Source organism: Capricornis sumatraensis, chromosome 10, assembly GCF_032405125.1.
Source record: "Capricornis sumatraensis isolate serow.1 chromosome 10, serow.2, whole genome shotgun sequence".
Classification (NCBI taxonomy): domain Eukaryota; kingdom Metazoa; phylum Chordata; class Mammalia; order Artiodactyla; family Bovidae; genus Capricornis; species Capricornis sumatraensis.
The window spans coordinates 52,005-72,907 of NC_091078.1; the positions used below are offsets into that span (position 1 = coordinate 52,005).

The 20,903-nt window shown below is 45.6% G+C and overlaps 1 protein-coding gene across 3 annotated transcripts in view; it reads left to right on the plus strand.

Moving 5' to 3' along the window:
• COG2 (component of oligomeric golgi complex 2) overlaps nt 1-20,582 on the plus strand; it is a 43,244-nt gene extending 22,662 nt beyond the window's left edge. Inside the window, exons 9-18 of one of the 3 annotated variants that reach the window (XM_068982041.1) lie at nt 2,277-2,403; nt 6,315-6,454; nt 10,714-10,775; nt 11,976-12,127; nt 13,709-13,906; nt 14,698-14,770; nt 15,029-15,171; nt 16,676-16,815; nt 17,997-18,180; nt 19,943-20,582. In XM_068982041.1, coding sequence (XP_068838142.1) covers nt 2,277-2,403; nt 6,315-6,454; nt 10,714-10,775; nt 11,976-12,127; nt 13,709-13,906; nt 14,698-14,770; nt 15,029-15,171; nt 16,676-16,815; nt 17,997-18,180; nt 19,943-20,044 — 1,321 coding nt within the window. In that variant the 3' untranslated portion in view covers nt 20,045-20,582. The other 2 variants (XM_068982042.1, XM_068982043.1) reach the window with 2 other exon arrangements.
• The last annotated feature ends 321 nt before the right edge of the window (nt 20,583-20,903 follow it).

Consider the following 20,903-nt stretch of genomic DNA (forward strand, 5'->3'; position numbering starts at 1 on the left):
TTCTTTGAAAGGAGAAACCTGGGGAATAAATGTGCCGATAGACGGTGAAGTGCCCTCTCTGTTTCCACTAGATGATTTCAGATGAAGCTTTGTTTTGCCACTTTTGTTTAATAATCATGAAGATTTAGTTGGATTTGGATTTGGGGTAAGAATTTAACAGAAGTCATCATGTGAAATTAAAGAGGCCACAGTAACGAAACAGCCAGTCATTAGATTTGACAAGCCTAGTCTTGGTCCTGAAATGTCAAGTCTCATGCCTCACGTTTGTTCTTTTCCACAGTTTTCAGTGTGGCAGAACTCATGTAGAAAGCTCAGAAATTTGAGTGTCTAGACTGTGCCTTGGTAGGTCATCTGCCTTTGCTTCACGCCCCATCGTCTTGTTGCCCTGGACCCTCCCTTGCTCAGCATCTGCCTTTGGGTGCTTTGTATACTTGGCAACACCAGTGATGTTCAGGAGTTATTTTCCAGAGAACGTAAATTAGCCTTTCTAATTGTTGATCCTGCAGATTTAAATTTTCTTTTTGAGGCTTTAACTGTATATTTAGTTTGGAAATGAGGTGATCTTGTCATTCATTGTTGCTCATATTACGTGCATTTTTATTATAAAATCTTCAATTTTGTTCTCTCTTCCTATACCTGATTAGAGCTAGTTCTTACTGTGATTAAAAGCATGATATGATACGTGGAATTGGGTGTGTGGGACATAGGCATCTCCTTCCCCTCACTGAATGTAAAGAAGGTTACCTTAATACAGAGCACGTTAGCAGTGCACCAAAGTGGGCAGGTCCGTGAGGTGGTGTTGCCTAAAGATATTTACAGATTTTTAAGCGCAGAGAAACTTAGGGAGCCCACCTCTTTTGTTCACGTACTGTGTATTTCACACTGTTAACGTAGTACTTACTATATGCCGCTGCTCTTGCTGCTGCTGAGTCGCTTCAGCCGTGTCCGACTCTGTGCGACCCCATAGACGGCAGCCCACCAGGCTCCCCCGTCCCTGGGATTCTCCAGGCAAGAACACTGGAGTGGTTGCCATTTCCTTCTCCAATGCATGAAAGTGAAAAGTGAAACTGAAGTCACTCAGTCGCACCTGACTCCTAGCGACCCCATGGACTGCAGCCCACCAGGCTACTCCGTCCATGGGATTTTCCAGGCAAGAGGACTGGAGTGGGGTGCCATTGCCTTCTCCCTACTATATGGTAGTAAGTTCTAAATGCTTTACAAATCTTATTTCATATAATGACCCTATGATTTTAAAGAAGAGGAAACCAAAGCACAGAGAAGTTCAGTGACCCGAGATTTGAACTGAGGTACTGTGGCTCCTGAAAGCGTGATTTTATCTCAGTGTTCTCTCTCACCTAAGCGTGTGAATTAGAGACTCAGAATTCGGCCTTTTTGCTGACAGTGCAAAATAGAGCATGTGCATATGAAACCATGAATGTTAGCAGTTTTCTTTGTTAAGGTTTGTGATCCAGATTCTACATGGAATGAAATTTTACATTAGACCTGAAGATGATCAGAGGAAGCTGAGTCACAGAGCTGTTAGTGATTGGTAAATTAGTGTGATTTATAGTGTTTTAGAGTTGAGTGTGGAGAAGGCAATGGCACCCACTCCAGCACTCTTGCCTGGAGAATCCCATGGACGGAGGAGCCTGGTGGGCTGCAGTCCATGGGGTCGCGAAGAGTCCAGCACGACTGAGCGACTTCACTTTCACTTTTCACTTTCATGCATTGGAGAAGGCAATGGCAACCCACTCCAGTGTTCTTGCCTGGAGAATCCCAGGGACAGAGGAGCCTGGTGGGCTGCCATCTATGGGGTTGCACAGTGTCGGGCACGGCTGAAGCGACTTAGCAGCAGCAACAGCAGCAGAGTTGAGCAGTGTTAAGATTGAATACAAAGATTGCTTTTCTTGTGGTACTAGATTGCTGCTTTTTCAAGATAGTGTGTAAACATGGTAGCCCATTTTAGGGGAGAAAGCTGTGCCACGGCACATCGGCATAGTTTTCCGTTACCTTCAACCCCAGCTGTCTGCTCTGTGATAATTGTAGGAGTCGGGACACAGAGGGTGTGTCAGGTTCTAGGTGAGAATGAGATCAAGGAGTGAGAGAGAAGTTTGGGCCTAAAACAAAATAATTGACAAATACAGTTGTTTTCAACAGGTCAAAGTAAATTTTAGGCTGAGGAACTTTTATTTTAATAAAACACCACAATGGAATTTTGCTTTTTGTAAGTAGGTGTTTCTGGTGTATTTGACTGAAATTTTTCTCTTATCTCACAGTGAAAAGGGGAATACTGTTCCCGGCTATGATTTTTTGGTGAATTCTGTCTGGCCAGAAATAGTACGAGGATTAGAAGAAAAATTGCCCTCGCTGTTTAATCCTGGGGACCCTGATGCATTTCACCAGGTACCTTTTCCTCTGCTGTCTGGACTTTTGATGGTGCTGACCTGAGATACTTATGTCTTTTTTGCACAGTCTTGGTTCTGTGGTTCATGGAGCCAGCATTTACCTTAAAAATACAGACATTGTTTTATTCAAGTCATAGTCTCTGATATTTTGGGGACTAAGAATATTTTTTAGGATGTAAGGTAGAATTCAGTCGAGAAGCAATTATGACTAGATATGGATGTTTTTTATCTAAATTTTAAAAAAGATCTTAAGGACCATTGAAAACAAATCTCTTCGCAGTTATTTTCGATGAAACATTAAGCTTGTAGAACTCTGCTGTATCAGTTTGAAGGAAAACAGGAAGTAGTGATTGGATTGCAGTCTATGTTACATCCAATCACTGCTTCTTGTCTTCCTTCAAAGTGAGACAGCAGAGTTCTACAAACTTGATTTTCATGGAAAGCAACTGTAAAGAGATTTATATAGTTAAAATTATAATTATTAACGTAGTATAAAAGTATCCTATGTAATTTGAAAGATTAGGAGGCCTTGATATGGCTCATATATCAAAAGTGAACACATATGTTGATTTTCCATTTTTTAAAGATGTTATGTAGTGTCCTGCAGAAGAATGAAGACTCTAGGCCACACGGCCTGAGTCTGCACCCCGCTCTCCTGCTCAGCACGCTGCTGCTCAGCCTCTTGGTGCCTCTCCTCCTCTTCCTGCTCTGGACTTTGATTCTTGCTTTTCATTCTTTCATTCAGTGTGACCATCTCTGCCTTGCAGTCAGGTAGCTCATTAACTCTATGTGACCGTAGTGATCGATAGACTTGGGGATTTTTTAGTTCTTACTATCTGTCCCATTTTTCTTCCTCCTTTTCCTTTCTCTCTTCTTTTTTTTTTCTTTTCCACCTTCTTTGTATTTTTCACTTTTGGGAATTTGTTTCTCTCATTTAGTCTCTTTTACCCCTCCACTAATTTAGAAGTTCTGCCCTCTATTTATTTGTGTATTAAGTAACCTTAGTGGTTACTTAACAGAATTTAAAGTTGCTGGTGTCCTTCAGCCTCCCAAACAGCACAAGGATCTCAGACACCAATCATGCCATTCCGTAGTGTATGTTAGTTACCAGGGTCTTATTTCTATTTTGATTTTTTACGCCCCCAATTGGGCGTTTTTTCATTGCTCTGACACGGCCGTCATCCTCCTCTGAAAGTCCCTCCGCATGTTCATCGTGTGCTCTGCTCACTGCTGCGTCTTGGGTGCCAGGCCTTTTCTCTTGGATCATTTTCCTTCCTCCTGAAATCCATCTGTTACCAATTTCTGTTGGTAATAAATTTCACTTTTTTATGATAAACCCTCAGTTAATATTTGTTTGAAAATAACTTTGTACCTTTTTTGTTTGAAAGGTGATTTTGCTGGAAGCAGAGTTCTCTGCACTTTGAACTTTGTCACCTGAAGGCAATAGTTGCTGCTGTCTCTTGGGGGTCACAGCGGCTTCTCCCCCAGCTGCTGCCGCTGGCGCATAGCCGCTCAGTCGTGCCCAACTCTGTGCGACCCCACAGGCGGCATCCCACCAGGCTCCCCCGTCCCTGGGACTCTCCAGGCAAGAACACTGGAGTGGGTTGCCATTTCCTTCTCCAGTGCATGACAGTGAAAAGTGAAAGTGAAGTCGCTCAGTTGTGTCCGACTCTTAGCGACCCCATGGACTGCAGCCCACCAGGCTCCTCCGTCCATGGGATTTTCCAGGCAAGAGGACTGGAGAGGGGTGCCAGTGCCTTCTCCGCTTTTCCCCTGGCTCCTTTTAAAATTTTCCCAGTGACTTGGGTGTGCTGTTTCATTATGATATATCTAGTGCGGACTTCTTTTTATTTGCTGAATTTAAGATTTGTTGGGTTTTCTGAATCTGAGGATTGGTGGTTTTTTAAATCATTTCTATATCATTTTTATTCATTAACTGAATTGTGCTTCTGTCTCATTCCTTTATTATTTGCTTTTAGAACTCTTAATTAATTATCTTCACTTTATCCTTCATGTTTCCTGAATTTACTTCATTTTTATCTCTTTGTGCTACGTTCTGGGTAATTTCTTGGGACTTTTCTTCTAGTTCAAGAATTCCTTCTTCAGTTGTGTCTAAATTCTTTTTCACCTGTTTCAAATTTATCATTATTTTCATTTCTAGAAGCTCTGTTTGCCTCTTTTTCCAATTGTGCTTGGTCGCTTTGCTCACTAATTTTTTAAAGTGTAGAGAGGCAGAAGTTGAGTGTGGTGAGCCTGGGCCTAATAACTCCACAACAGATAAGACACCAAATTTGGAGCTTTATTATCCCAGAAAGACCACTTATCTGTTCTCTTGGCCCGTTACAGTGTGTTGAACCATATAATTAGGTAATACGATTTTCAACAAGTAGTGTGACACTGAGTTTTGTGAGTTTATAAAATAAACCTTTATAAATAAATAAAGTAGGGCTTTTAAAAATAGATACCATAAGCACAATGAAGTAATGGTCTTAAGCATTAGCAGTTTAGACCCTTTACATCCCTCTTTGAGAATCATATTGATCATGTTAGGCTCAGGAGATTTTTCAGCTCAGAAATGAAGCTTTCTGGTGAAATGTTGACTTTAAAATTCTAAACCAATACTTAATGTTCATGGTTAAACATTTCTTGCAAGAAATGCTTTCAGTTTTCAGTGTTAATGGGACATGCTTTTGAGAAGAGAGAAGTATTTTTACATTTCTTTAACATCCATTATATGCAGGGGTGTAGTTTTATCCCAAAAGGGATGAGTAATACTTTTCTTTGTCTCGGCTCCTCACATCTAGACCACACTTAGGAAATTCAGTAAGTGTAGCTAAGAGTCTGACACGACTGAGCAACTTCACTTTCACTTTTCATTTTCATGCACTGGGGAAGGAAATGGCAACCCACTCCAGTGTTCTTGCCTGGAGAATCCCAGGGATGAGGGAGCCTGGTGAGCTGCCACCTGTGGGGTCTCACAGAGTCGGACACGACTGAAGCGACTTAGCAGCAGCAGCTCAAAACCGGCTGAAAGGAATTTAACACTATAGTAGTGTTTACGAGTACAATTCCCGTGCAATCACAGGCGCCATATCTAGGTGACTGGTTTGGTGACCCAGAATAGAGCTTCTCTTAAATGGGAAGTGCATGGAAATCCTGCAGTGTTCTCCCGAGAGCCTGGGGATTCAGAGCCCTCGCCAGAGGGTGTGCAGCTGCAGTTTTGCGCTGCTGACTGACTGGGCTCCTGGTTCCTCTATGTCCTTGCTTTGTGTCTGAGTAAATTCTCTCTGAGCCTGAGCAGAAGAGGAGGTGTCATCTCTGTGGGAGATGATAATAAGAGCAGTTAACCTAGTAGTGTGGTTTTCTGGGTTAAATTAGATACTACAGTTGTGAGCACGGTGTCCAAATGGTCCATGTTAAGTCAGTGTTGCTGCCGCTCTTAGTGGTGTTGTTGGATGGCCCTTGTCAGTCTTCATGGTGGCCCATCTATAAAAATGATGTGATTACTCACATGGTTTCAGTAATTTCTTTCCTTTTTTTAAATTTTCTACTTCTTCTCAAAAGGCAGTGAAAATTATACCACTTAATCTATGATCTCTTGTGGTTCCAGTGGACAGTTAGGGGTGCCCTAGAAAACGAGTGAGAGCTATCCCTTAAAGACCGCTGGACTTAGAATGCCTGGGTCTCTTGAGGGGCTTGCCACCTAAGACCTTGAACAAGTCGTAGAACCACTTCGGGCGTTACTCAGTGTGGGGACCTTCAAAGGAAGATCCTGTAAGGCCCTAATGAGATCCTAAACTTGGGATTCTGTGTGTTGATCTTCATCTTGATTTCCGTTTTTCAGTATTTGATCCTGATTCTGGTTAGTTTACTTAAAATGAAAACTCCACCTGTTTGTTCTTATTTTAGAAATATACCATAAGTATGAATTTTGTAAGAGCGTTTGAACGGCAGTGTGGATCACAGGCCAGTGTCAAAAGATTAAGAGCGCATCCTGCCTATCACAGCTTCAATAATAAGTGGAACCTGCCTGTTTATTTTCAAATAAGGTCAGTAATTTATTCCCATCGCCTCCACCCTTCTGAAATAGAATGTGAACACCAGTTCAGATGGACTGAACTCTGTCTCACAGCCCCTTCCTGGAGATCATCATATTATTCCTGGGAAACAACTTAGAGCAGAAGTGCACAGAAGTATCGTGATTGCCAAAGTTCTGGCTTCTATGACAGAAGGGTTGCGCTTCACTCCTGTGTCCTTGGCAAGCTGAGAGCGCTAGTCCAGGGGAGCGAGCCCGGCCGGCTTCCTTCCCAGGGGCTGCGCCTCACTCGCCATGAAGAGACCGCGGGAGCTGGCCGCCTGGCAGCTCCCCTCCCCCTTCCCCTCCACCAGCGCCAGCTCCGCGTGGCAGCCCTGCCCTCCATCTGTAGCTCTGCCCAGCTGTGACAGTTTATCCTCAGAGGGAATCATGAAAAGTATCCCGTCGTGAAATATTTTTTGTAGCTGATTCCATCCATCAATTTATAAGAATTGTAGTTATTATTTTGGCTTCCTTTATAATCTTGGTGAGTATTCTGGAAAATGGTGACACTTTCCTTCCAGATAGCATAGTGATATCACCAGTGTCTGTTAAGTGGTCCTGTAGACAGTTTGGGGCAATTTAAGATAAATTCTTAACGATGTATGTTCCTCTAGAAAAATAGATGATAATATAGCCATTTTTGCAGATTCTCTTGAATGAGGTTGCAGTAAGTTCCTCCATAAAATGGTGTTAACTAGAGCATTTTAGGTAGGATGGTCTTAAAGACTTGCAAGCTCTGTGTTTAAATTGTGGATGCTTCCATTAATCATGGTGGAGCGCTTCCCTAGAGTTCTGAGGAGTAACTGACAGAGAGGGAAATATATAGATACCTTGACTTGTAATCACTTGCCATGATTGGGAATGTGTATAGTCACCTTTCGATGATGAAGTCAAAGCTGTCAGACTGTTAGTATGGTGCTCTTTTACATATAATACTGAGCTTTATACTTAATTTTTCAAGGTTATATTATCATGTAGCTAAGAAATTAAGGATTTGTTTGTCGGAGATACTCATGGACCGCATGGGAAGTAATCGTTATGTGATGATCAAGGTGTAGCCAGGGCAAGAAGCCCTTTCGGTTCATGAGAAAAATTTAAAATGGTGAAGCATCCTTTTATAGTGTAAGAGTGCCATAGAGAAATAATACTTAGACTTTCCGTGTCTCCTGTAGTCTACGTTTTGGGTTAGGTTGCTTTAGATCCCTAATAACCATCACAGCCCATACCCCTGCTCACTGCCTCCAGACGCCTCTTATCCAGTCACTTCCCCAGGCCCCACACCCCCACACTTGGTCATCTTGCACTCTCTCATCGTTCCGCCTTCTGGAGTTCTGGGCCCTGCAGGGTAGCACAGCCTGGCCTCAGCCCGTTCTCCTCTCATCATAAGTTCTCTCAAAGCTGGTAATTGAGTCTTAAACTATGCTGAAACTCAGCCAGTCCCATGAAAAACATTTTTAATCTTCACCAGAGTTTACCATAAGCATTCAAAGGAATTGCTTAACTTTTCTTTGTAAATAGTTTTATTCAAAATTTATGAAATTAGAAAAGTTACATTTGAGTTATGAGGTGTGGAACCTGTTTTCAGTACAGTTGCTCTTCCACTTAAAAAGAAATTCAAGTAATACTTTATAGAACGCCACTCTGTTGATTTTCGTCAGTGGTTGGGTTATTTATTCTCTGGGATAACAGAATGTTTTGCAAACATGGCTAGTGTCAAAGCTGTATTGCTCTCTGATTTGCTTCAGGGTCATTTAAAGTCAGCCTGAACGCCAGTAGGGTGGTGATGTTTCAACAAGTTTCTAGGAAGGAATATCAGTACTAATACTGCACTCTCAGTAGCGATCAGATAGTCCCGGGTCTGACTCTGCCTGCGTCCCCATCATCTTCAGGAAAGAAGGCCCGCCTCCCGCCACCACCGTTCTGTGAGCCACGGGCACCCCTTCCGTCTCTGGCACCCTGTTGTGTCAACACTTCATTTGTTCTTACGCGAGTTTTGGAAAGTAGGGTTAGGAATTAGTTTTCGTAGAAAGAGATTAAATACACATGGGCCCCCAACAGTCTCAAATGGTAGTAGATCAGTGGCTGCCTGGAAGCTGGGTGTTAGCCCCTTAAATGCTACAGGCAGTGTTATCTCTTTTTAAATTGAACTCTCGCTGGAGTGTTCTGTGCCTCCAGGATGGTCACGTGTGTGCTCTGTTCCATTCAGCACGTGCTTAGCAGGGTGTAGCTCCGTCACAGCATGGAGTCTGTGTGGTGCTAACCTGCCTTCCTTCCCCTCCACCCTCCTCACGTTGTGTCCATGCGTCAGTAGACCCGTGCTTGGGGAAGGGGGTGTGTGTCTCCAGATCATCCCCATACCCAAATGTGAGGCTTCAGGAGTGTTTGTACTTGGGGTGGCCTTTCTTACAGATCCTCTATCAAGAGTAGGATGGCACCCCATATACATGTGAAACTACAGCATAACTTTTCAAATTTCACCAAAGCAACATCTCGATGAATTTGTTTATTTTCTAAGAAGAAGTACAACCTAACACTTCAATCCTGGAAGTTACTGGCCAGCAAAGCTACTTGAGGGGCTGGTGCTGGGCTCCTGGAGGGCAGGGCGAGAGGGCACCTGGGTCACATGACACGGACAGTTTAGTTTTAAGGGTCTCAGGCCTGGTCACACATAACCTGCACGTCTGTGTAAGAGGCATTAATGTTGGGGGTCTGCTGCGTTTGTTTCTTGCACTTTCTCGTTTGTCTGGTTTTCAGGTTGTTGTAGCATACGTGTAGTTTTATCCTGTGTCTTTACTTACACTGGATTATACCTGTTCCTCTGATGGCCACAGAACTCCAGGCTGACCTCTCTTCACGCTGCGTTCAGTCGGAACTGTGCCGCACGTTACAGCAGCCTTCCCTTCCTGGGGCTGCGAAGGTTGCTTCTGGTTTTCCGTGCTCTGAACAGTGCTGTGTTAGTGTCGGGCCTTTTCTGTGTTGAAGCTTACTTCCTGTGTTTTATGTATTAATAGATTTAGGCAAAAGGTGGAATTAGGGTCTGAGGCTAATGCAGGAGCTGGTCTGCTCTCTTCACCGCAGGGCAGCCTCTGCCCTCTCCTCCCCGCCGTGCTCAGGGGCGCCGTGTTCTTTGCGGCTCTCCAGCGCTCTCTTCTCTCCCTCCACTTTCTTTTCTGTCACTTGTTCCCTCCATGCCTCTGCCTGCTGCCTGGAGAGACCCGCCTTTCGCAAGCTGCACAGGGCAGTTGCTGAGTTCTTTCCTCCGCGTGGGGAGCGGCCCACTCCAGCAGTCAGGGTGGCCCAGAGCCCGCTGCTCTCGGCCACCCGTGCCTTTGCGGGCAGGGCTGCTGCTCTTTGTATGAAGCGCTGCTCCGTTTACGCTCCAGTTTCCTGAAGATCAGTCTCTGAACCCCTTTTAAAAAGCGTATAAGTACTAAAAAGAGCCAAGATTATGGATTAGGTAAATTGATGTTAAGTATGTGTGAGAATTTCTTGGTAGCTAGGGAGCTAGTGGGTGACAGGAGAATGTACGGTAAGGAAAGTGTGGACATGGAAGGGTATATAGGTAGGAAGGGGGGTGCTACACAGGCAGCTAAGTAAGGAAATAGAGACACACACAGGTTCAGTTCACAGTCATAACAACGTGTCCACATCAGATACTAAAACAGAAGTCTGTGAGAAGATGGTATGAAATGACAAATGGCTCAGCAGAGAAAACAGGAAGCGCATCGAGGAGCAGACCCTGAGCCTCAGGGTGGGCACGCAGTTCCCAGTGGCAGCACGAGAGACGGGCAGCAGGTGCTTGGTGAGCGCCAGGCAGAGACTTGTTCTAGCTAACTGCCTGCTTTCAGTGACATGTCTCAAGCTGCAAACAAAGATACAGAATAGAGCTTCTCCATTTCTTAGTTTGAGGGACATTTGCTTTCTTCTGATAGTGTGGAGGTAAGAGGACTGGAAAAACCAGTCTTATGGTCCTGAAGTCATGATTACCTGATTATAGGTGGTGGGACTTACCAGAAATGGTTTCCCGGTGAAGTAATTCAGATAAGTTTATTTCCTGCTCAGTTAAGAAAAAAAGCCTGGAGGCCAGGCATCAGGGCTGCTGGGACGTCTCTGAGGCCCTAGCCCCACGCACGAGCAGGAGAAGGGTCCTGTTGCCTGGGGCGGGGGAGGCTGGGGGACGGGCACCTGGAGCAGAAAAGACAGCCGTCTACACTCTTGTTTTTCTCTCAGATTTAGAGAAATAGCGGGATCCTTAGAAGCAGCACTTACAGATGTCCTGGAAGAGGCACCAGGTAACATCCTCACAGTGACGAAGGCCAGCATTAGGTGGGTTAATTCCATTCGCCAAGTCTTCTTGGCGGCCTGAGCGCCCTGGGAGCACCTTGACCTTTTGCTGTCTTCCAATAGCGTTGCTCGCTCAGTTGTGTCCGACTCTTTGCAACCCCATGGGTTGTAGCCTGCCAGGCTCCTCTGTCCATGAAATTCTCCACGCAAGATTGCTGGAGTGGGCAGACGTCCCTGACCCAGGGATCAAACCCAGGTCTGCTGCCTTGCGTGCAGGTTATTTACCATCAGAGCCACCAGGGGAGAGAGTTAGGCCCTGAAGATAGGGTTTAACTTCTTTTTTTAAAAAAAGGTTTATGGAGCTTCCGGCTGTATAGAGACGATGTAAAGGGTGCTTTAAGAACACGGGAAGGAGGCCACATTTTCGTTTCTGAATATAATGTGTCAAGGGGATATAACCCCTGCTATGCTTAAGTGACAGCCTTTTTTGTAGCCATGTGGCCACCCTCCGCTCCCCTCTCAAGCTGAGGTAAAGGATCAGAATGACCCTTTCCCTGCAGAGGACGGCTCAGCCCGGACTGTTGCCTCAGGCCTCCAGAGCCCTTGGCCCAGCCCTGGGACAGTGGGCAGGCGACTGGGCTCAGCCTGCGCTTTGCAGACATGTCTGCGTCTAGTCATGCCTTAGGCGCCCTGGTGACTGCTCACCTAGGTGTCTGTTCCTGGAGCACCAAGCTCCATCTAAGCTGCGCTCTTTAAGCCTCAAAAGCTTAGGTTCAGCTGTCTTTGCAAAAGTAGCCATGTGTAATTGACTTCCTGTGTTTAAATAGCATATTCAGGAGTGGAAGAGAAGACAGGACAAATTCAAGACCAAAGATTAAACCCTTGCAAGTGATTGCCACTCCAATTCGCATGTGCTGATTTATCATAAAGTACCTGTTAACTGATTATTTCTGATTGTTATGTATGTTTAATATGTGTCAAATGCCTGGGAGAAGGAGTCATATAAGATTGGAAGACAGCGTTACGGGAGAGAGGCAGGGGTGTGTCCACGTTATGGCCTCTTGGCTGTGCACGCCACCTCCCTAGAGCTTTGCTGACCTCATAGGATTCCTCAGAATGTCATCGGCTCCACTCTTGGCGTGTCCATTGAAGATTTTAGCTGTTAGCCCTTCTGCTGCGGCTCCTTAACTGTGCGTTTTTACCTCTAGCTGGGAGCTCGTATCGCCTTTTGGCTTCTCATAGGACGTGGAGCAGCCTTCAGAGGTGCTGGTCTGACAAGATGTTCTTGCCGCTGCTGGCGCATCGTCTGTGGAGACTGACGCTGCAGATTCTGGCGCGGTACTCCATATTTGTCAAGGAGGTGAGGGCTGGCTGGTGCTCATCCCTAATCAAGACTGAAATGAGTTACAGATAGGTTAAGCTAAACGTGCCAAGATTTTTAAAGCCCATGTGGTCATGAGAGGTTGATGCAAGGGCTATAGTCCAACTTCCGAAGTTTCTATCCTTTTCACTGGATTTCCTTTTCAGTCTTGTTTACGTGACCTTTAGGGGCGTCAGTTGTCACATATTCATTGCTTTGTCTTTTTGAAAAGCACCGCATTGACCTTATTTTCCCTTAGGAAAACCAGAATCTTTGTATGGTGCCTCCAATAGAGAGGCACCATAAAACAGAGATGATCGTTTTAATGAAGATGATAAAAATATGCATATTTTTCCCTTAATATTTGGAAATTTAAAAACACCAAATGGCTGAGATTAGAAGGTCGTAGAATTGATTAATCTTCCCTTTGTTTCAGAAACCCTTTTCAGCTTGGATGTGTTAGGTATTCACATGCCTGTGATGATTGATTAGTTTCTGTGCATAAAGCCACAGGCGCATTCGTGTGGTCCAGTGCTGAGCGCCCGGCCCCAGCTGGTCCGCTACAGGTCTCAGAGATGCCTGCTGCACAGACAGCTCAGTGACAGACACACACCCCGGCCAGTGCAAGGTGACGGGTGAGCAGTTTAGGAAAGATGACACGGACAAGCCATCATCCGCGGACACGGAGGCCCTCTGTCAGCTGGAGGAAGCATTTCAGTGGAAAAAGCGCAGCTTCAAGTCAAAGTCAGACCTTGGCGCTGCTGCTCTTTAATTTCGTGGTCTTAGGGAAATTGGCTGAATCTCAGATTCTTCATCTGTAACATAGGAAAACAGCTTCTACGTGTGCTTGTTGTGAGGAGTAAGGAGATTTCTTGCCCAGCAAAGTGATAACGAAGGTGCCCAGCAGATAATGGTGCTCCATCCAAGTTCCTCTCCTCTTCCTCCTCTGCCTCCCTCTGCTCAGAGGGGTCTCAGTAGAGCACCCTGCCCTGTGAACCTGTTCACGAAGATCGTGCAGTTCCTGGGACACCGTGGACTCGATACGATTCTGTGAGGCCTGGGCTTGCCTCAGCATCCCCAGCAAGCTGCCAGCCAGCGATCATTCTTACACCTAGAATACTCCGTCCTTTCCTCGATGCAAGTGCTCTCCTCAGGTTTTTTCCCTTGCAGCAATGCAGATGACATACGTGTTCATATGCAGAGAACACGTATGTCGTCTGCATTATTGGAAGCATAACTGAGGTTGAGACTTGTTTTTTACCCTTATGCTAATAATTTATCAAGTAAATACAGTAAATTGTTTGCTTTTTAAAACCTATGAGGTTCCAGGTCTTAATTTTCCTTTAGTTTGGGACCTCTTGCTCTGCTTCTGACTGTTACTTCAGTCAAGGAGGGGAAATGCACGTAGGGTCCAGGTGTGCCCTGCTCCTGGTTTCACACCTACCTGGAGAGACAGGATGTGGTGTCCTTGCCTGAGTCAACTTTCACTAAATACTTTGTGGACAGCTGGCATTTTGTGTTGAGTTACATGCTCATGTATCTCGCAGGTGGAAACATTTTATCACTGAAGTCTTTTTTCAGCTTTTACTCAGGCCCATCTCTAATGAAAGTGCTAAGGATATTAAAAAGCCTTTGGTAACTGGCAGCAAAGAGCTTTCTATCACCCAAGGAAATTGCGAAGACCAAGCAAGTGGCCCGTCTGAAACAAAGCCCATCGTCTCCATTTCCAGCACTCAACTTGTCTATGTGGTCACAGACCTGGACAGGCTTCAGGAGCAGGTGGGCGAGCCTCTGTCGCAGAGGATTCTAAATGTGGGGTTCCGTGTTCTCACTGTCTGGCCTCATGGGGTTTAGACTTGTGGGCCCAGGGCCCCTGAGAGGGAGCATCCATTTACCTCCCTTCTGGTGTTGCCTCCACCCCCGACTGGCGTGCTCTCCTCCTTGGGTAGCAGCCTGTCTACAGCATGCCTGCCTGGAGCCCTGGCTTCCCCTGAGCAGTGACGCCACAGGCCAGGAGCAAGCCAGGCCCTCGTTAGCTCAGCTTGCTCTGTGGCGCCATGGTCTTTAATGGGTTGGATTCTAATTATTTCTAGTCTGCTTACCCAGTACTTATACTTTGAAAGTGCTAAACTATTACAACGTCTTCCTGTTTCATCCACATAGGTTTCATGTTCTTGCTTTTACCATTAACAGGACTTGGTTTAAGAACAGAATGTGTTTAAGTGCTGTGATACATAATTCTGCTGTTTTCAGGCTTAAGTGTTTTGTGGTGCTTGGACAAATGCTGTATGTGTTGAGCAAAAACATGGTCTTTATCATAAGGTTTTTTGGTATTGAGGGGAGCTACAGAATAGTGTTAATAGCTGTGAAAATTTGATTTTCTTTGTGGTTGAATTATTGTCTAGTGAAAGCATTAATTAAGAATTTTGTTTTCTTCTGATGAAAGTTATTGAAAGTTCTGAGTTTTATCATTAATTAATAACATTCTAGAGTTGTAGGTGCATATAGAATTGCCTCTTCCTTTGATTAATAAAAAGTAACTGAATATATAAAGTACATATTTATTTCAGCTTCCAGAACTCTTAGAAACAATCAAGCCAAAACTTGAAGTGATGGGCTTTAAGAATTTTTCTTCCATCTCAGGTAAAAATGAATCTTCAGATTCAGCAAATCTTTGAATAAGAAATAACTTAGAATAGAATTTTAGAGACTGAGATATATTTAATTAACAGTTTTTTCTGGTCGTAATTCTTGGTTGTTTCTGTTTTCTGTTCTGTGGTTTGTAACTTCTCTGAATGAGATACTTAATTTCTAATAACTTGATTCGATTTGGTTTATTGTACACTCTCTTTAGGCCTGAGCCTGAATAGAGTGATGAAACGCGTCTTCCCATCTCCGCAGCAGCTCTGGAGGACTCCCAGCTGTCTTTGTCTGCCTGTGTGCCCGCCTTGAGTGAGAAAATCACCCAGGACTTAAGTGAGTCTTGCTTCAGTCATCTGAAAAGTGCCCTGGAGGTTCCCAGGCTGTACCGAAGAACCAATAAGGTCAGTGCACTCACTGAAAAGAATTTTGAGGTGGGGAAATATGTATCAGGAAGGCCAGGAGGGAAGAAATGGTTAAGTGAGAATAGAAATAGGTTCTCCAGGGGAGACTCCATCTCATTCAATTGTGAGAAGGAGGCTCCTCAGTAGATGGCCAGGGCCTGGGCACAAACATAATTTAGGTAGCTGGACTTAGGCAGTATGGACTTCGGGCCTTAAGGAAAAATAGTATTTTCAAAGAAAGCGTTTTAGTAAAATATTTTAAGTCCTGTACTTCTTTTGGGCTTCATATTCTATGTTTGAGAAGATCTGAATTTACCTTATTTCCTTTATATTGCCATTGGAAGTACCTGCTTCTGTCTTTTACTGGATATGGTATAAAAAAGTTACATTAAAAGATATTAAAGGTATTTATAAAGTGAAAAATTGAGCTTATACTGGTATCCAAAGTCAGATTCTCCTTTGTCTTCACTTTGTGGAATAGGAATTGGGGATTTGTTTTCAGAGTGTTTCAGTCTTTCTCTAGAACTCTCATTTTCAGCTGTTTATACTCATCTCATTCTTGCTAGTTCTTATTTCCCTTCTAAATTTCTCTTCTCCTGGTTGTAAAGTTGGACTTTAATTTGCAACTAAACTCATTCTCAGGAGCTGTGAAAGCGTCCTCAGCGCTGCGCCATTCTGGAGCATCCCTGCCGTTTGCACACGCACACCGGTGTGGGGCCTGGCTGCTGCTGGTGTAGCGTCTCCCACGCAGCCCCCGCTCTGGATGCAGGAGTGGCTGGGCTGGGTCCTGAGACGAGACGAGCTCATCTCTGTGGCTGTTCTCCTTTTCCTTTTAAAACCTAGGGCATATAGCAGAATTCCCACTTCTGGGAACATCAGCAAGAGTATCTAATCTCCTGATGTTCTGGTCTGAAGTGGGAGAGACAGACCTATGTTAGTTTCCAAGTTCATCACTTCTTCTTTAGGAATCTACCAGCTTTCCCTTCTTCATCAGCAGGGTGTTATTATATTTACCAAGTGCTTGCCTCTGGGTCAGGCACTGTACTAAACACTTCATACTGTCATCCGTCCTGTGAAGTGAGATCCAGTGCCCTTATTTACAGATGAAGAAACCAAAATTAAGAAAAGTCTTAGATCCTCACTTCTTAAATGGTGGTCTGTTAAGCAGCAGCAAGTGGTCACTGGTCGGAGCTTGTTATAAATGCATGATCTCAAAATTCGGCCCCACTCACCTCCTGCCCAGAACACACACACACAAAATCAGACCTGGAATTACTGAAGTGGCCAGGCGATCCGTGTGGACACAAGGTCAGGGCGCCTGAGTGCAGCCGCTCTGGACACCGCCCTCCGTGGCTCCCTCTTGGTCCCCAGGGTCTTGCTGTAGATAGCACTTGTAGATGTCTCAAAACTGGTACCTGAGTAATGTCCTTTGGAACATGAGGTTTTTGAGTAACTTGCTTTCTCTTTTTCTGTTCATCTTTAACCTCTACCAACATTGTCCCAGGAGGTGCCCGTGACAGCCTCCTCTTACGTGGACAGCGCTCTGAAGCCATTGTACCAGCTTCAGAGCGGGCACAAGGACAAGCTCAAGCAAGCCACGATTCAGCAGTGGTTAGAAGCCACCCTCTCTGAGAGCACGCATAAGTAAGTAACTTACAAGTAGACTATTCTGGACTTTCTTAGAAAAGTTCTAAGTCAGAGATCACTGGGGCCATCACAAGTTGCTGTCTGTGGCCTCATCACTGGACAAGGCCGGATGTGGGCACCCAGCCGCTTCCCATCTGTGCTCACGCGACCCCAGCCAAGGCTCTGCCTGGCCTGCAGCCCCGCCAGCCCCACCTCCCACAGCTCTCACACCTTGCGGGACCCAGGCATATGCCACAGTCCCCCTGAGCGCGCTGCCTTTGGCTGCCCTTGATGTCACTTCATGTAGGAGTGCTCTGCAAATCTAGGCACACTTTCTCCTTTCAGGTCCTTTCTCCTCAACTCTGGCGGTCCATCGTGGCCCCAGTCCTGCCGATGGTCAGCAGACTTGCCCTGGGACAACCAGGGTGATCAAGGGAGCAAACGTTGAAGCGCAGTTATAACTCTTACAGGACTGCTGTCAAATCCTCAAACTGATGAGGCCAGAGCAGGTCTTCTGTCTGGTCTCTTCAGTTCTAGTTCAGCCAACTATTTTCCCCAAATCCAGCATTGAGTTACATCAAAATATATTATTTGATTTTGTTGTTCAATTTTAATTATTAATTTTGCAATAATACTTTGTTTCTTTCTACTGCTTATGAATTAAGCAGCATTTGTGAGTTAATTTAGAACACAGCAACGAGTTACAATGCAGTTTCTGTGGGCAAATGTATTCTAAATGCCAGGTAACCAGCTTGTAACTAAAATTTTGAAATATATCTCATTTATAATTTGGAAATCATTTTGAAGGCAATTAGTTTTCTTTAAAATTTTTGAAATGCTTTTTACTCTTTAAAAAAGATAAGCTGTTCCTGGAACTGATTGTAAATGAGTTTGCTAATTACATTTGTGAAGTGAGCTGCTGTTCAGCCTTGATATAGGAAAGACTTTGGCCTGTGATTTCTCTTAGTGTTCAGGACAGACATTTTAGACAAAATTCATATACATAGTTGTTAAATTCTGAGGGAATACAATGCTAGAGAGTCAAAACCCTGTTTTCCTTTCAGTCTTAAGCAGCACTTGCCGTGGCTGATCTCTTATTGGAGTTGAATTCTTCACTGGACAAATCCCTTTCCTGGCCCTCCAAGCTCGTGGGTGTGTTTGGTGCCACCTCTCTTTGACCGCTCTGTCTTGTGTTCAAGGTACTATGAGACCGTGTCGGACGTCCTGAACTCTGTGAGGAAGATGGAGGAAAGCCTGAAGAGGCTCAAGCAAGCCAGGAGAGCCACTCCCGCCAGCCCGGCTGGGCTCAGTGGTGGTGGCATGAGCGATGATGACAAGATCCGACTGCAGCTGGCCTTGGACGTTGCGTATTTAGGAGAGCAGGTGACTCGCGCGCCGCTGCCCTTCCAGGGGCCTGGCTGCATTCCAGGGGCCCAGCAGGCACCAGGCGATGACTGGGAGAGACCAGAAGTCCGTTCCGGTGCTGGAAGAGAGGACCAGGGCCCCAGACACTTAAGGAAGAGGCTGTGCGCCCAGCGATATGAGAAGGGAAAGGCAGACTCCGTGAGCCCAGTGAACTGGCCTTCTGTTGGCTCGCTGGTGCTCCTGTCCCCAGAGCTGCTGGGACGTGAGCCCGTAGGCAGAGGTGGTGTCCTTTCGGTCCAGTGCCAGAAACGCGCCTGATATGGCCTTGGTGCTGGGTGCTGAGGCTCCTTTGAGGTATTTGTTAGTTTGGCTTTAGAATAACTAGAGAAGCATTAGGCCACTGATTTCTCCGTGTGGTGCTTGAGAAATCATCTCAGCACGGTTTCTTTGCCTCCCTGCCTGCGGTTTTTAGGTTTTCTATAAAACATAAATTTTGGTCTCACGCAGTGGATGGGTGCACATTCATGTAGGTACCATCACCTGTGGGCAAGTGTGGATCCTACGCAGGGCCTTCCATCCTTACTGAGTGTCAACCTTTTGAATGTTCAGAAACTGGCTTTCTCAACTGCTTAGGTTTTCTGTAGCAATAAATCCTCAAGAAAGACCTTTTTAAAAATGGTTTATTCATTCATTTTTGGCTGCAGTGGGTCTGTGCTGCTGCTCATGGGCTTTCCCTCGTTGTGGCAAGCGGAGCTGCTCCTGGCTGTAGCACACACTTCTCAGACAGCGGCTCCTCCTGGTGCAGAGCACAGGTTCTGAGGCCCGTGGTGCTTCGGTGGTCATAGCTTGTGGGCTCAGTTGCTCTGAGGCATGTGGGGTCTTCCTGGATCAGAGACTGAACCCACATCCCTCGCATTGGCAGGCAGATCCTTGACCACCGGGCCGTCAGGAAGACCTTTTTGCTGGAGAAGTGGCGTCGTAACATTCCCATCACAAGATGCTTAGGTTTCTAGTCCGTCTTTCTTATGGCTCAGTGTCACCACTGAAAATCCAGATTTGTCCCTTTTCAGGTGGATTTACAGGGACATCCTGGCAGAAAGTCTATTACCTTCTTCTGTTTACTTACTCTATTTCACAGAGAAACTTAAAGTCTTTTTATAGGCAGAAAAGTTGGTCATAGACAAATGAAGAGCAAATAAGCAAAAGAACAGGGAGGTGGGTTCCTCCCAGCCCCCAGACAAGCCACAGCATGCCAGCAGAGGCGACATAGTCGGTCTGGAGTTTTCCAGACTCTGCTGTGCGTGGGCGCACGTGTGCTTGGTGGTAGCGTGGAATAAAGGGTGACGCACGCCGTGCTGCGGCTCTGTTGCCGTATGCCTGCTGTGCCAGAGTTGTTTCTAAGAAAAAGTTGTTAATGATATGCTCAGAGATTAAGACCTCAGACGAGTCGTTTTTTGAGAATTCTGCACTTGAAAAGTTCCTTTTCTTAATGTGAATTTTCTTTCAGCCTATAAGAGAGGCTCTTATCCTGGTGAGAGTATGATTTAGTGAATGGAGATACATTGACACTGACTTCTTAGAATGACCTTCAGAAATAAATGTTATAAGTACACTTTTTTACTTCATTTATTTGAAAGTAAAAAATTATTGTACCAGTCTTCAGGAAACTGCCTTTTTCTGGTTTAGTGGAGGGTGAGGTAAGGGTGGATTTCTTGTTTTCTGCTTTGTAAGGGTCTCTTCCACATTCAGCTAACTTGATTCATTCTCGTGGCCTTTACAGATAGAAAAGATGGGCCTGCAAACAAAGGACATAAGAAGCTTTCCAGCTCTTGCAGAGCTCGTTGCTGCTGCCAAGGACCAGGCAACGGCGGAGCAGCCTTAAGCATCTTGGAAGAGCCCAGGGGAATAGAAAGTTGGACCTCGCGCCTGCAGGGAAGAAAGCGGCTCTGTTCTCTCTCAGGCTGCGGCGGGGGCACACATCCGCTGGGCCCCGAAAGTGCGCCAGGGCAGCTTCCCTCAGCGCCCTTGGGTCTTCTTTCACCCAGAATGAATGCAGAAGCCTATTCCGTTGTATGGAAGATCATTTTAAGATGTTTGACCCTTTCTACTATAGTTTACAGAGCAAATTATTTTATTCTTATTGTAAATCTTAGCGTGGAAGAGATGATTTCTAAAATATGATTGAAGTAAATACATGTAGGTGTGAATATAGAAAGTCATCTTTCTGGTCCTGCAGTTAGAAGTGACTGGCTGCAGAGGGGTGCCTACACTATACCAGCACCCTTCTCTGTGATGACTCACTGCCTTTCTAGACGGAGCTATACTGGTGGCTTTCCATTCTCCCGCTAGGTGTTCAGAACAGTGCTCATCGCCTAGACCTCTGTCAGCAGCAAGAAGCAGCAGGGGGGTCAGTTTCCTAAATAAAAGAGTCTGCCAAAGCGTGTGCACCTCTTATGTGTGAATTCCGCAGTCAGATGCCACGTCCCGTCTCCTTCGCACCTGCAGGGTCCTGTCCATCATGGGGTGCCCTTCCGCCCTCCTGCAGCCCAGCACACCTTCCCGCTGAAGTCAGCAGGACCCCTCCTAGCAACCTGCCCCTGCGTGTGGGAGAAGCGGGCGAGCTGGGCGTGTTGGGAGGCGGCACTGGAAGCATGTGGTCGCTTCGTTCGCCCCCATATTCACACTCGAGTGCAGAGCACTTGGCCTGGCTTCGGCTCTGCCCCTTCAGCCCCACACTGACT